General features: G+C 38.7%; 1 protein-coding gene across 1 annotated transcript in view; it reads right to left on the reverse strand.

Moving 5' to 3' along the window:
* The window catches only part of LOC139738779 (transient receptor potential cation channel subfamily A member 1 homolog), a 203,286-nt gene that overhangs the window by 128,604 nt on the left and 57,138 nt on the right, over positions 1–17,544 (reverse strand). Inside the window, 1 exon segment of the mRNA XM_071649416.1 lies at positions 17,425–17,525. Coding sequence (XP_071505517.1) covers positions 17,425–17,525 — 101 coding nt within the window.

Genomic DNA, 17,544 nt, shown 5'->3' on the forward strand with positions numbered 1-17,544 from the left:
GAATATCCTATATGCCCAAGCTATGAATGATGATCACAGCATGGAAGATACAATGCATTGGTAAGGTGTAAAAAAGAAAAAAAAGAAAAAAGAAGACCCCATCATGTACGGAAGTATATTAACTTTTTAATGCATTACTTTTGCGTTCATACAAGGGTGACAGAAGAACCTGCATGCATAGTTGCGATTACCCAATGGTATGCAAGATTGTGAGGGGTAACTGTGCAGGGTAGTGCATACAATGTATACATTGTGCAATTGGGTATGAGAATGATTAACCCATTCCACACTGAATTCTGAAATCCTTATAGACTTGTAACTTTAATACACAGGCTACCAGGTTCCGGTATGGAACAGGTCAAAATGTATTATCGATCCTGTGAGTGTATAGTGCATGCTCATTGCAAAATCAGTCATCCACTCTATGGAGTCGTTTTGCTACTGATTCAATCCTATCCCGGTTATGTGGTGAGTATTATACTATGAACTCCCTTTTCCTGCTTCCTGTACTTTATTCATTGTGATGCTAATCTGGAAACACAGAGCACACTTACATGTAGCTCCACACACATGACACACACAATGCTGTACAGTTAGCACCAACAGAGGTGTGTAACATGTCTGTTCAACCAGCAAGCACTGACAAATCACAGAAGAGTTGGGCATGCCATGTACACAAGCTATCGTCAATGCACACAGTGCATTAGCCACACCCTTGTCATTATTTTCATTAGTAAGGTCTATATACAGCAATGCTGTCACACTGTAGGTCTATTAGAGGGCAGCGGCTCAATGTGCAGTCCTGAAAGCCAATGAATCAACTCAAATATTGTGTACCACAGTATGGATATACAAATAGTTGAATTTACTCAACTCTATAATATGACCAGAGAGTTCATGTGTTGAGTGGAAGCAAAAGGAACTCTGACAGATATCACAATTACTTCTGAACAAATTGAATGACCAACTTTGCAAACACTGTAGGCTACAGTTCAAACACTGCAAACACAAACAATAACACAAAAAATGATTAATGATTCCTGTATTGCTATTGATATACACAGTTAAGACAGTACAAGTAAGGATTGTCACCCAATGAGTACTGGTACTGCCACATTTCCATGTAAAACTAGAGATTGTAATTTGTCATCACTGACAAATTAAGGTGATCCGATTTTTTTTTTATCAATGATTCGAGTCCTGATCGCAATAGGCATGACCATACAAGTTTCATCTGTGTTTAGAGACATTGGCCGTGTTATGTTTGCATTCTCATTTAGCAAAGGGAGTCATATCTGCCATATTTGGTACCAAATTCTGTATACACTATAACGAAGAAACAGCAACAAGTACATATGACCTTTGACCCACCTTTGCACTCCCAAGATTGCATCTGATGAAATACTAGTAGTGGTTATTTTGTGAAATGATTCTCGCGACATCGTCTATACGTGTGAAAAATATGGGAAGGATAGGACAGGTTTTCACCAAGATACAAGATGAAACATTTATGACCTTTGACCCTAATTTACATACCCAAGATGTTGTCCGATCTAGTAGTTGTTATATTATGAAATAATGTACGTGACATGAACTAAACATGGGCAAAATAAGGGGGTGATAGGACGTGTTTTTCTTGAGTTATTGCAAAGAAAGTTGCAGAAAAAAAAGAAATATCTCAATACATAGAAGATAAGCTTTAATTTCAACCAAGTTTTTTATCGTGATCCCGACATCGTATGAAAAAACGAAGAGAAATTTGACGATAGTGCAAAGTCTCAGCGACAACATATTAAAATCTGGGAGAAATTCACCGAAGGGTAAGTGAGCTAGTGCTCGATAAAGACAATCATGTCAATTTTCACATTAAAAAAATTCCCTCCCATAGAGATAACACGTCATAACGAAGATACAAAAAGAAGTACATATGACCTTTGACCTCAATTTGCACAGACAAGATGAAATCTGAGTAAAAAGTAGTTATTTTGTGAAATGATCCTTGTAACATGGTCTTTACGTGTGCAAAATATGGGAAAGATAGGACATGTATTCACTAAGATACAGGATGAAACACTTATGACCTTTGACCCTAATTTACATACCCAAGATGGTGTCCGATCAAGTAGTTGTTATTTTATGAAATAATTTACGTGACATAAACTAAACATGTGCAAAATATAGAAGTGGTAGAGGCCGTTTTTCTTGAGTTATTGCAAAGAAAGTTGCAGAAAGAAAGAAATATCTCAATACGTCGAAGATAAGCCTGAATTTCAACCAAAATATTTGACGTGATCCCGACATCGTATGAAAAAACGAAGGGCACATTTACGGTAGCGTAAAGTCTCAGCTACAACATATTAAAATCTGGGAGAAATTTACCGAAGGGTAAGTGAGATGGTAATCGATAAAGATAGTCATGTCAATTTTCATTCCCAGAAAAACTGCACTCCCATAGAGATAACACGTAAACTGGTCAAATTTGACAAGATTACTTTCAATCCATTTTTACGAGGTGATACCGTTATCCAATCAAAATATTGTTATTTTATGTTTGAAAGAACGTTTCATAAGCTACAACATACTGAAATTTGTGTGAAAATTGACAAAGGACTAGTGGGATACGCTCGAAAGAACTTGAAATTTGATGACGTCATTATGAAAATTTACTTTTTTTACTTTATTAAGACATTTGATATCTTTTAATCATTTTGTCAGCATTGCCACCCCATGAAATGACATGTACAACTCATCAGCTTTCAAAATGTGTAAAGAAAATGGGGGGTCACCGTCCGTCCTGACGAGTAAAATCGGATTTAAAATTGGCAGTTTTTTGGCATAGTTGCACTGTAAGTATATCGCCATTGACGCGCGCGCGGAATTTCAACTTTGACGGGCCCGTATGACGTCATAATGAGTTGGATTGACTTGAAACTTGGTAGAAATATTCCTTGACATTTCAGACATCCGATCAAAGTGAAAAAACTGAAAATTTCAATTACATATGAGCTGTGCGTGCGTATGGATGCGCGCGCGCGTACGCGTCCGTCCGATTTTTTCAATTTTTCAAAAAATGCTCCAAATGGTCTGAAACGTGTGCAAAAAAATTTTGAGCTCGATTGGAGCATACAAATATTTCAACGCGCGCGTACGCGCACGTTTTAAGAGAAAATATGAATTTTGAGAACATGAGTAGAATGCACATAAGTTGAAATATATGTGACGTAAATTTCATTGAAAAATTCTATTCCATTAATGAGATATGATTGAGAATGTGTTTTCATATAATGACGTCATAGTGACGACACGGTTGACTGATCACAATGATACATTAGATTTGTCGTCTTTGGGACATGATGCATACATGGTATAAGTTTCAACTTGATAGCCATAGCATTTTCTGAGCTAACCTCTGCACAACTTTTGGGGAGAAATAAAGAAAACTAGAGATTGTAATTTGTCATCACTGACAAATTAAGGTGATCCGATTTTTTTTTAAATCAATGATTCGAGGTCTGATCGCAATAGGCAACACCATACAGGTTTCATCTGTGTTTAGAGACATTGGTTGTGTGATGTTTGGATTCTCATTTAGAAAAGTGAGTCAAATCTGTCATCTTTGGTTCCAAATTCTGTATACACTAGATAACGAAGATACAGCAACAAATATATAATTTAGGCATGGCCATACAGGTTTCATCTGTGTTTAGGGACATTCGCCGTGTGATATTCGGAATCTCATTTAGAAAAGCGAGTCAGATCTGCCATCTTTGGTACCATATTCCGTATAACACGTCATAATAAAGAGACAGAATGAAGTATATTTGACCACTGACCTCACTTTGCACAGCCAGGATGGCATCTAAGCAAAATGTGGTTATTTTGTAAAATGATTCTTGTAACATGGTCTTTGCGTGTGCAAAATATGGAAGAGACAGGACATGTATTCACTAAGATACAGAATGAAACATTTATGACCTTTGACCCTAATTTACATACCCAAGATGGTGTCTGATCAAGAAGTTGTTATTTTATGAAATAATGTACGTGACATGAACTAAACATGTGCAAAATTTGAGGGTGATAGACGCTGTTTTTCTTGAGTTATTGCAAAGAAAGTTGCAGAAAGAAAAGAAACATCTCAATACATTGAAGATAAGCTTTAAATTCAACCACGTTTTTTAACGTGATCCCGACATCGTATGAAAAAAACGAAGGGTAAAATACAATAGCCCAAAGTCTCAGCTACAACATATTAAGATCTGGGAGAAATTCACCGAAGCATAAGTGAGCTATTGCTCGAAAAAGATTGTCATAGCTTCATTCGCAGAAAAACTGCACTCCCATAGAGATAACACGTCATAATGAAGATACAGAAAGAATATATGACCTTTGACCCCACTTTGCACAGACATGATGGCATCTGAGCAAAAAGTGGTTATTTTGTGAAATGATTCTTGTAACATGGTCTTTGCGTGTGCAAAATATGGGAGAGATAGGACATGTATTCACCAAGATACAGGATAAAACATTTATGACCTTTGACCCTAATTTACATACCCAAGATGGTGTCCGATCAAGTAATTGTTATTTTATGAAATAATGTACGTGACATGAACAAAACATGTGCAAAATATGGGATTAATAGCCATTGTTGTTGTTCATCTATTGCACAGAAAGTAGTAGAAAGAAAGAAAAATAAAGAAAAAATTATGTTATTTTCATAGAAATTTGAAGGAGAAGCATGAAAAAATCAGAAAAAGATAAAGTTAGGAAAGGAGATTAAGACTAACTAAAGAAAAAAAAGGAAAAAAAGTGTTCAAAAAAAAAAAAAACTGGCAGGGGTGAGCATCGAACCAGGGACCTTAGGATTACGAGTCGGATGCGCTATGCAATGACCTATTTCATGCTCCATAGGCCCTGTGTATTAAGCAAAATGACGCTGCATCGAAGCCACATGCAATTTTTCAACCAAGTTTTTCGATGTGATACCAACGTTGTATGAAAAAATGGAGGTCACATTTAACGATAGCCCAAAGTCTCAGCTACAACATACTAAAATCTGGGAGAAATTCACCGAAGCATAAGTGAGCTAGTGCTCGAAAAAGAGAGTCATGTCAATTTTCACTGCCAGAAAAACTGCTCTCCCATAGAGATAACACGTAAACTGGTCAAATTTTACAAGGATACTTTCAATCCATTTTTACGAGGTGATGACGTTATCCAATCAAAATGTTGTTATCACATTGATGAAAGAACATTTCATATGCTACAACATACTGAAATCTGGGTGAAAATTGGCGAAATTTAAGTGAGATACGCTCGACTGAATTTGAAATTTGATGACGTCATTTGGAAAATTTACTTTGTTTACTTTATTAAGAAATTTGATATCTTTTAATCATTTTTTCAGTATCGCCAACCCATGAAATGACATGTACAACTCATCAGCTTTTAGAATATGTCAAGAAAATGGGGGGTCACCGGCCATCCTGACGAGTAAAATCCGATTTAAAATTGGCGGTTTTTTGGCATAGTTGCACAGTGTATCCCCATTGACGCACGCGCGGAATTTTGAATTTGACGGGCCCGTATGATGTCATATTGAGTCGGATCGACTTGAAACTTGATAGAAATATTCCTTGACATTGTGGACATCCGATCCATGTGAAAAAACTGAAAATTTCTATTGCATATGAGCTGTGCGTGCGTATATACGCGCGCGCGTACGCGTCCGTCCGATTTTTTCAATTTTTCAAAAAATGCTCCAAATGGTCTGAAACGTGTGCAAAAAAAATTTGAGCTCGATTTGAGCATACAAATATTTCAACGCGCGCGTACGCGCACGTACCAAGAGAAAATGTGAATTTTGAGAATATGAGTAGAATGCGCATAACTTGAAATATATGTGACGTAAATTTAATTGAAAAACTTCATTCCATTAATGAGATATGATTGAGAATGTGTTTTCATATAATGACGTCATAGTGACGTCACGGTCGACTGATCACTTTGATTTTAGTTCGATTGCCGTCTTTGGGACACGATACATACATGGTATAAGTTTGAACTTGATAGGCATAGTACTTTCTGAGCTAACCTCTGCACAACTTTTGGGGAGAAATAAAGAAAGAAGAATAAGAAGAAGAAAGAATCCGTACAGATACAATAGGTGATCCGAGAGGATACTCGGATCACCTAATAAAGCCTTCTTTTCCTAATCCCTGCAGCTGTACTGTATTAGTGGTTGCTTCAATCTGATCAAATAATATTTTTGGTGATTGTGCAAACTTATACTACACACTACAGAACTTACAGTTGGCAGCAAAATCATTCAACCCCCCATGCATTTTTGACATTTTGGCGAAAAGAATAACATTGCAACTGTAGACTGTTACTAAATCATTCACATTAGTGGGGTGGCTTAGTGAAATTATCGTGACACGGCGGACAAAAGCATGATTTTTTCACCAAAGGTACTTCATGATGTACCTTCTCAAAAAATAGGGTGCTCCAAGAAAATTGATGCTGGGAAGGAGGTCAGAGGTCAAAGGTCAATGACCTTTATTTGTGAAACAGGTTTTTTGGCTATTTCTCAGGTCAGGAATATCAAATCTGGATAAAACTTGGCAGGAAGAATATTGAGAACAAGTAAAATATTTTGATTGAATTTGGAGTGAATTTTCCAAAGGTCAAAGGTCAAAGGTCAATGAACTTTTTCTAAAAATCATGTTTTTGTTTATTTCTCCAGGTAGGAAGATTCAATTTTCACAAAATTTGATATGAATGTTGTATAGAAGGTACTAAGAGTATAAACCAGGGGTCAAATATAATTGTTGATTTGTGCGTTGCCATGGCAACCCAAAACTAGGGTTTTTAATTGAAGTTAGTTACAGGAGGCTATTTTCCAGTTTGGAAGAGATTCCATTTGAATAGGTACAACTGATCGACGGGATGTATACAGGTTTGAAATACTTTTCATTAGTGTTAAGTGGTATGTTGCCATGGCAACTACATATATAGATTTTGGTTAAACTTAAAGGAGACTTCAGAACTTATGAATTTGAAGAGATTTCCATCAGGGTTGGTATAATTGATCAACAAAAAAGTCGCCAGACAAAGATTTGTCACCTTTATAGCATGTGGGTTGAGTGAATGCAGCAACAATAGTAGAACACATCAGTGAGAGTTTGAGGAAAATTGGACAATCCGTTCTAAAGTTATGAATTTTTGAAGTTTCTGCTCATGCAGTCGAGGCTGGATGAGAAGACTACTATACCTTGTAATGTCACATGTGTACAATGATATAAAGAATGAATAAAGACAATTCAACATAAATTATTTTCGCTTACAAAAGGATACTCAACTTCTCTTTCAGAAGGCAGGGGGAATAATATTACCCTTGACATACGTCAGTAGCAAGTCAAAGAAACTATGTGAACTTTATTCAAAAAGTATGGTTTTGTGAAATTCTCATTTTATTTTCCTTAGAATGTGCGCATGTGACATCATGCACTGTGGTAGTCTTTTCATCCCGCCGCGACTGTGCAGATACCTTAAAAATCATAACTTTTGAACGGATTGTACGATTTTTCCAAGCTTTCTGTGATGTGTCCTACTAATATTGTTGTATTCACTGAATCCATGTGTGCATGAAGGTGGACTTGTCCTCAAAAGAGCAGACTGTAAGCTTTAAAATGATGTATCACACAATTCAAAGGGATTCCCCTAACCTATCTAAATAATAATACCGGTACTGGAAAGAAAGCACACACTCTGGATAAGTATGAACTGAGAAAAGAGGCTGCATTGTCTATTTTAGCGTTTAATCTTTACCAAGCTGTCTCATGTCAATATGTTCGTCTTTTCTTCCCCCCTCCAATTTTCATTTGAGTTTGTCATTATCAATTTTTGATGATAAGAACGATGCCACAAGGCATTGTTTCTTAAAAATGCTTCACCTGCTCCTTCAGGTCCAAAATCTACATCAATATATATAATTTTCCTGATCTCCTCAACATTTTCCCAAAATAAAGCATACACCTTTTATGCATTGAGTCCTCCTTTTTGTGGATAATTAAAGGCAAAACCCCAAAATTAGTGCTTGAAAATTATTCTTAAGTGTGAGTTACGGATAGAAAGAACCTCTGTAAAAATGAATCTGTATAATCAATGTTAAGTATTGTCAATAACACAAAATGTGAACAATATTTCTATGATAACATGTTTCCAGACTAAACCGTCCGCATTTATGCTTTAATGAGAAAAATACTGATATCTCTTTATATGTTTGCTTTGATTGCAAAAACTGTATATGGTAGGATGTCTTGTGATACAACAGGGGGGGGGGGGGCATTTCATGAAGCAGTTTGGTCAAATATTTTTCTGACAAACTGTTACAAACTACAGAAATCCTTGCATCTGATTGGCAGAGAGCAAATTTGTCCGACAACTTGTCAGACAAAATGCTTCATGAAATGCCCCAGACCTACACATATTATGCATAAAATGTGATATCCTGAACATTTTTTTCAAGTCACTCTCCCAAAAGTGTATATATAGGACCTTTAAGTTTTTCTTGTGTTTGTTCCTGGCAGATTACTAGTACACAAATGCTCCAATCCATGATGACCTAACGGAAATTAAGGAAATTAAAATGAATATACAGCTGTACTGAAAACCAAAACTACAGATACTAATAACTTACTTCATTCTTCTCTCCCCACCCCACCCCTTCTTTTTGGTTTCTTGATATACTAGTAGATCTAGCTAACTTTGATAATTGTCATTATGTAACATCATCTTCAATTGACAAGGCGATAAAACTTAACAATCATTTCATTATGCTGCTGGACTAATGGGGTCAGTTGAACTATATTGTTTTTAATGTACTATACTTTTTCCTCCTGTCAATCACATGTATTTTGGGTGGAATGTATTTTGACATAAAGCATCATAGAATCAACCGCCTTTGGGGTCGGGAAATTTGTCATATTGTATTGTGATTTAGATTCTGCTCTATGCCGATTTTGTTTTATTTCTATCAACTTTTTAAACTCCCCCATAGACTTTGTTCACCAGCCAACTACATCCCACCCTCTTTGGATAATGTGAACCAATCAAACATTGCTTTTACTTTTTAATAACATGTCTATACATAGCTATCAGACCAAAAATATTCAAACCGCTTTAAGTCTTTATGAGTGAAATTACAAATATCAATATATTTTTAAGAATATTCAAATTGTCTAAATTCAACTTCATCTATGAAAACAAACTTTTAACCTTTTTAAACATTTGAATAACCCCCATAAGAAATAAGAAACATATAGAGAGGGGAAGTGCGGACTATAAAAATTGCTTACGGGAACCAGGTAATCCCTGCGCTAAACCTATGGAATTCACACAATCTTGGAGGAAACAGGTTAAATTTGTTAGGAAATATGTAGGGTAATACCCAAAACCTTAAGTTCTCAATGGAATATGCAGCTCTTCTACTGGTAAACTAGTAGTTCTGGGAGAAAAAAATGAGCTGTGACATAGTCCTACACCTGGCTAAGTCATTGCCCAAGATTTAAAGTATCTGAGCCAGAGTCACATGTCACTCTTTGCCATTTCTCTACAGGAGGTAGACAGTACTAAAAAAAAATCCTTTACCAGAAATTATATCAAATTATTTAATGAAAAGGTGCTTAAGAAAACTGGACTATTCCAACACACCTCCCTCAGGTCTGCAACACAGACTAACCACCTGCTACCATAGGAACACCAGTAAAAATGGTGTATTATTGGTAACATGCACATAATATGTCGAATTATGGGTCTGAATTTTAAGACTAGCAACCATGTACATTGCATTGCATTGTACAGAAACCTGGTGAATGCCCTGTGTATAGTCTTTGAATTCAGACATTATTGTTATGTACAAATTAAGGGCATTTTCTCATTTTTTCTGTTAGCGGATTTCTTGGAGCACCCCCTAATTTTGATCCTCATATATATACAAATGTCTGAGGAAAAAATGACACTTTTGTCCGGCGTGTCACGATTATCAGTATATTTGTCACTAAGCCACCCCACTACATAGTCAACAGATAGTTTATCACAATTGAATACCGAAACAAAAGTCAAGATTTACTTCATAGTCCATCCAAAATTGCAATTTTCACACGAAAACCACGTTGCAAAATTATTCAACCCCCTGTATACATACATACGGATGAATACACAAATAATGACAAATTAAAAGTCACATGCACATGTTCTGAGGTGAATGCTGGATTTCATTTATCGTCCATCCAAAATTGGAACGTTTACATGCACAAAAAACAGGTTGTAACATTACAGCACGTAGACCTACCAGCATTGCTGACCTGGAGACAATTGCCCATGAGGAATGGGCTAAAATCCCCACGGAGCGCTGCCAGAAGCTTGTGAGAGACTATACCTCTCATCTACAGCAGGTCATTGCAGCAAATACACGCGTAGGTGCTGCACTAAGTACTGTAAACGTGGAAATTTTTGCGGTACATAATTTTCGCGGATTTTGCGCTACGTTCGGCTAGCGCGAATTCAAAAATGCGCGAATATATCTTCGCAACTTTCTATACACATTTTGAACAGCCTGAATTGTGTGCGCTTCGTCGATGATACTGCTACGTAGTACAAACATGTTTACACATATAGCAGTATCATCGCACGCACCGAGCCCACAGCCGATTGGTGTACTAGTACTACAGTACATGTATCGAGTACAATACATGTACTACATAGTTGAGCGCTTGTACTCGCACTCGCGTCGCTTATCGTACGCTGGCATTGCTGGATGAAAACAGCGACTGTGTATTAACCCGCTTCGGAACACGAATTTAACAAGAGACCCGCGGGTCTAGCGCTCACCTGAGTATCGCAAGTTCACCTTTCATGCAGTCACTAATCTAAATTATTCACAGCTCTACCAAAATTTGACGAGGCATTCTCAAGTGGAAGATGAAAATGTACAATAAGCAGGCATGAGACAGAGAAAAGTTGAAAAAAGAGGAGAAGAGTTTGCGAGGGAGCGTAGCGACCGAGCGGGGGGAGGGTGTGGGAGGGGGGTGTCCCCACTCCCACGGTGAGGACTTTTTGAAATTCAAGGTATGAAAAAACTCATTTTAATGCATTTTACAACTGAAATTTACTATTGTTATGAGGTACATTTTACAGAGAAACATTGTGATAATTGAACTCATAAATGACACTTCCAAAATCTAAAGGAAGTAATAGTATGCTTAACTGTTGAATACCTAGGACCTACTCAAATGTGAGGCCATAATAAATCACAGTAATGTACACCCAGGTGACGTCTTGCTGGATTCAGTTCATACGGGTACAAAAAAAAAAAAATCACAGCTTAGCATTGCCATTGTTGGCTGTCTTTACCTCAGTCCATTAACAGTTTACAGTGCGCAGACCAGGCAAAGTATTGCTGATCTTGTACTTGGTCCATGTACGTCCATGCAACAGCTAACTTAGACTGCCTATAATACCTTACAGGAGGTACAAAAATTTGTAGACCCGGTTAAGTCCATAAACATTTTCTCGTTGAAGAAAGAAATATTCTCACCGGTCCACAAAATCACGATGACAAATGTAACGTCAGGTCACGCCAACGTAATCAGCGGGATACAAAAGCAGCGCATCGCGTTGACCGAAAGATCGGTCTGTATCTGTCCGTCGGGGAATGTTCCGCGGAGACTGCGTCTGGCTTCACGGATCCCTACGGAGGTCTACGCATCGCGTAGACAGAAAGATCCGTCTGTCCGGAGGACTCTTTTATATTTTGCCATAACGCTGTCCTCCGTATACGGAGGAGATCCGTGAAGCCAGACGCAGTCTCCGCGGAACATTCCCCGCCCGACGGACAGATACAGACCGATCTTTCGGTCAACGCATCGCGCTGAATGCTGCGGCAGCATGCATGCCGAAGCTCCTTGATAGTAATGATACACGTAATACGCAGTTACAGCCTCACGTGTGCATCATATCACACCACACTGCAAGCTACACTAGTATAGTAGCTACAACTTGATCGACACGCACGTTTCACATCCATTTCACGCATGAAACATGCAACATCGCACAGCTGCCCGCTGACAAAATGCACTCATCACCATTCACACACGGCGAGATATGGTGGCTGCAAAAAAAAAAGAAAAGAAAAAGAGGAAAATCACGGAAATTTTCCCGACTGTGTATTTTCTAACCAGAATTTCAAAATCCGCGGAAATCCGCGGATCCGCGGAGAAATCTCATGCCTGAATAAGGGCCCAATTTTTTCAAGATTCCTTAATTTGGGGGAATTGGGGCCCCCTGGGGATCTCTGGGTGGGGCATGGTGCCCAGTTTGATAAATTGAGATCCTGACCACCTAGGGATGCTACCTGCCAAGTTTGACAAAAATCCATCATGAGGTTTTCAGGAAGAAGATGAAAATGTACAATTCAGGCCCCCATTTGGACCCTTCCAACCACCACCCTCCCCCCTACCCCCAAGAGGGGCACCCCTGGATCTCCTATGAACAAACTTGAAACTACAGTCATTAATGTACTCACTCATAGTATTATCTCAGCTCTATAACTTCTGATTCTAGAGAAGATTTTTAAAGATTCCTTCATTTGGGGGGTTTGGGCCCCCTGGGGGCCCCCTGGGCGGGGCATGGTGCCCATTTTAACAAATTGAGATCCTAACCCCCTAGGAATGCTACCTGCCAAGTTTGGTGAAAATGGGTCATGGGGTTCTCAAGAAGAAGATAAAAATGTACAATTTAGGCCCCATTAGGACCCCTCCTCACCCCCCCCCCCCCCCTGGGTCCCAAGGGGGCACCCCTGATTCTGCCATGAACAAACTTGAAACTACAGTCATCAATGTGCTAACTCATAGTATTAACCTAGCTCTATCACTTCTGGTTCTAGAGAAGAAGGTTTTTGCGGATTCCTTAATTTTGGGGGGTTTGGGCCCCCTGGGGGCCCCCTGGGTGGGTCATGGTGCCCATTTTAACAAATGGAGTTCCTAACCCCCTAGGGATGCTACCTGCCAAGTTTGGTGAAAATGGGTCATGGAGTTCTCAAGAAGAAGATGAAAATGTACAATTTAGGCCCCATTGGAACCCTTCCCCACCCCCCTCCCCTGGGTCCCAAGGGGGGCACCCCTGATTCTGCCATGAACAAACTTGAAACTACAGTCATCAATGTACTAACTCATAGTATTAACTTCGCTCTATCACTTCTGGTTCTAGAGAAGAAGATTTTTACAGATTCCTTAATTTTTGGGGGTTTGGGCACCCCTGGGGGCCCCCTGGGTGGGGCATGGTGCCCATTTTAACAAATTGAGTTCCTAACCCCCTAGGGATGCTACCTGCCAAGTTTGATGAAAATCGGTCATGGGGTTTTCAAGAAGAAGATGAAAATGTAAAAAGTTTACGCACGACGCACGACGGACGACGGACGACGGACGACGGACGACGGACGACGGACGACGCACGACGCACGCCGGACGCCGGACGAAGGGCGATCGCAATAGCTCACTTCAGCCTTTGGCTCAGGTGAGCTAAAAACCCACGAAAATCAAAACTGCATAAAACAGGTCCAATATGACTTCAAGTACCTTGGTACCGTACAAGTTATAACAGTAACATACCTCACCTGTTGCTCTTTGTCTATACCATTCGATAAAAGAGAGAAAATCATCGTTTTAAAATCAATTTTCAAACCGGGTCAACCCGACCCAAAATCGAATTACGAGCGCGGGCTAGCTACCTACTAACTGCGACCAGCCCCAACGTGCAGCGTTGGGGCTGTGCCGTTTTCGCATTCAGATCGAGGAGTTGTACAAAACGGGTGCCGTTTCGGCGCTATATTTCCTTAATTTTTCAACAAAAACTACTAGGAATACTTACATGGGTCGATTAAACCTAAATGATTAATTTCGGCGACTGTTTGATGCATTTCATTGCTTATGATGCAGAAAATGTTGCCTTATAACGCGAATATCTTCAGCTCACCGATGCTCACTGAAACTCACAATCACTTGCACAGGCGCACAGCATGCATGCAGTGCAGTGCATTGAGAGCATGCGTAATGCGTACTAATGGATATATGGCTCAGCAAGTCTCTCCACTGTTGCACTAGGGCAGGCCGCTTATTACTCCTAAAAAAATGTAGAAAATTTTGCAGTTTCTAGATAAATGGGTGAGAAAAACCAAGTCGAAAAGGTAATGTATTAATTGTCACTGTGTTTATGATAGAAATTTAGCCGTGCTTTATTTGTGAAGTCGCCGTGAATGTGGCAGTGATTTTTGCTCCCGCTCAGCTGCGAGGTAGCCGCCAGGACCGCGCCTTGTGGCACGGTCTCCGGGGCTAGCTACTAGTACGTACATGTAACTTACACATGCATCGCATGCAAGTAGTACGTACGTGGACCGGAGCTAGCGAGCGTTATACGCATGCATACGGTGCATTTTCCTTTATTTTTGTGAAAGTAATGGACTAATTGGAACGAAATTTTGCACAGGTGTTACTGCAATCATACCCAAACTCCATGCTAACTATGAGACCAATTGCTGCAGGTTTACAAATGTGGGCTAGTACCTTTAAGAACCCACGAATATGTTCTCAAGCCGCTTAGCGCGAAAAATTAATTGCGCGCAATATTGACGTTTACAGTATGTAAACGTTCCAATTTTGCATGTGCGACAAATAAAATCTGGCATTCACCTCAGAACATGCGCATGTGGCTTTTAATTAGGTGATCCGAGTATCCTCTCGGATCACCTTCTGTATCTGTACGGATTCTTTGTTCTTCTTCTTCTTCTTTCTTTATTTCTCCTCAAAAGTTGTGTAGAGGTTACTGTAGCTCAGAAAGTCCTCTTCCTATCAATTTCAAAATTATACCATATATATACACTGTACATGTCCCAAAGACGACAGATCTAATAAAATCATTGTGATCAGTCGAGCGTGACCCCGATTTTACTCGTCAGGATGGACGGTGACCCCCATTTTCTTTATTCTGAAAGCTGATGAGTTGTACATGTTATTTCATGGGTTGACGATGCTGGAAAAATGATTAAAAGATATCAAATTTTTCAATGAAATAAAAAAGGCAAATTTTCAAAATGACGTCATCAAATTTCAAGTTCACTCAAGCATGTCTCACTTATCTTTCTCCGATTTTCACCCAGATTTCAGTATGTTGTAGCTTATGAAATGCTCTTTCATTAGTGTAATATCAAAATTTTGATTGGATGACATCATCACCTTGTAAAAATGGATTGAAAGTAACCTTGTAAAATTTGACCAGTTTACGTGTTATCTCTATGGGAGTGCAGTTTTTCTGGAAATGAAAATTGACATGACTATCTTTTTCGAGCACTAGCTCACTTACCCTTCGATGAATTTCTCCCAGATTTTAATATGTTGTAGCCATAGACGTTGGACTATCGTAAGTGAGCCCTCCATTTTTTCATACGATGTCAAGATCACGTCGAGAAACTTGATTGAAATTGGCACTTGGCTTCGATGTAGCGTCATTTTGCTTAATACACAGAGCCTATGGGGGATGAAATAGCTCAGTGGATAGCGCATCCGACTTTTAATCTGAAGGTCCCAGGTTCGAGGCTCACCCCTGCCAATTTTTTTGCTTTTTTTTTTAAACACTTTTTTCTTCTTTGTCTTTAATTAGTCTTATTCTCCCTTCCTAACTTTATCTTTTTCTGATTTTTTTTTTAATGCTTCTCCTTCAAATTTCTATACAATACCTTAAATTTTTCTTTATTTTTCTGTCTTTCTTCCACTTTCTGTGCAATAGATCAACAACAACAATGGCTATCAACCCCATATTTTGCACATGTTTAGTTCATGTCACGAACATCATTTCATAAAATAACAACTACTTCCTCCGACACCATCTTGGGTAGGTAAATTAGGGTCAAAGGTCTAAAGTGTTCAATCCTGTATCTCCGTGAATACACGTCTTATCTTTCCCACATTTTACTCACGTAAGACCCAGATTGGAAGAATCATTTCACAAAATAACAACTTTTTGCACAGATGCCATCTTGGCTGTGTTAAGTGGGGTCAAAGGTCAAGTATACTTCATTCTGTAACCTCATTAGTGTATGGTTTCACCGCCATGTTTTGCACACACATGGGCCTCGATAGATTGATCATTTTGTAAAATAACAACGCTTTGGTCGGACGCCATTTTGGCTGTGCAAATGAGGTTCAAAGGTCAAACATTCTTTATTTTGTATCTTGCTTAGACTAATGCTCAACCGGGGCCAGATTTTGTACATAAATGGACCAGGGTGCCTGGATCATTTCATAAAACAACGACTTTTGACTCAAGATGCTATCTAGGCTGTGCGAGGTATATAGGGTTAAGGGTCAAGACTACTTTGTACTGTATCTTGGTAATTACATGCCCTATCACTCCCATATTTTGCAACCATTTAGCCCATGGCATATGGATAGTTTTGTGAAATAACTTTTTAATCAGATGCCATCTCTGATGTCTAAAGTAGAGTCAAGGATCAAACCAATTTCGTCCTGTATCTTGGTAAATACATGCCATATTGCACCATATTTTGCACAGATATGTACCTTGTCAAGAGGATCATTTCATAAGATAATGGCTTTTTATCAAAATGAGGTTCATTTTGTCTCTTTGTTAACATGATAAGCCCTTTCCATTTCAAATCTGTGGAGATGAAAGATTTGATTCCCTTTTCTTCAATGATAATCTCAGAAATCATTTGTACATCGGATCACCTAATTTGTCAGTCTTGACAAATTCTCGTCTAGTTTGTCATTATTTGTGTATTCATCCAGGTGTATATTTATACAGGGGGTTGAATAATTTTGCAACGTGGTTTTTGTGTGAAAATTGCAATTTTGGATGGACTATAAAGTAAATATTGACTTTTGTTTCGGTATTCAATTGTGATAAACTATCTGTTGACTATATGAATGATTTAGTAACAGTCTGCAGTTGCAATGTTATTCTTTTTGCCAAAATGTCGAAAATGCGTGGGGGATTGAATAATTTTGCTGTCAAATGTATACAACACACTACTGAGTTACACCACAAAATGCACTTTTACATAGCAAATACTGAGTTAAGTGGAAAACACAAAACGATATCCTGACATGTCAACATCAACATGCTTGATCTTACAAACCATTTGCTAAAATAAACCAAAACATTGAAGTCCAATGATTGTACAAGCCTTCATTCTGATTCAATGCTCATGATATTGCGAAGTTTGACTTGATCAGACTGGCAAGAATTTGTATACAAGAGTATCATCCACCAAGTGAACTAGAAAGGAGGCAACTAAAGAGGACCTACAATAGGCATGTACATTGTATGTACAACTTAGTCACTTACCTGATTGTCATCGGATGCACTAGACTCAGCATACCTTGAGGCTTTGTATTTGCATGCAAAGTGGAGAGGTACAAGGTCCCCTTCACCCTTTCTATTGACATCTGCAGAAGGAAAATTGTG

The sequence above is a fragment of the Diadema antillarum genome, unplaced genomic scaffold (genome assembly GCF_040938485.1).
Source record: "Diadema antillarum isolate AM-2024a unplaced genomic scaffold, OU_Dant_1.0 seq00000768_RagTag, whole genome shotgun sequence".
NCBI lineage: Eukaryota > Metazoa > Echinodermata > Echinoidea > Diadematoida > Diadematidae > Diadema > Diadema antillarum.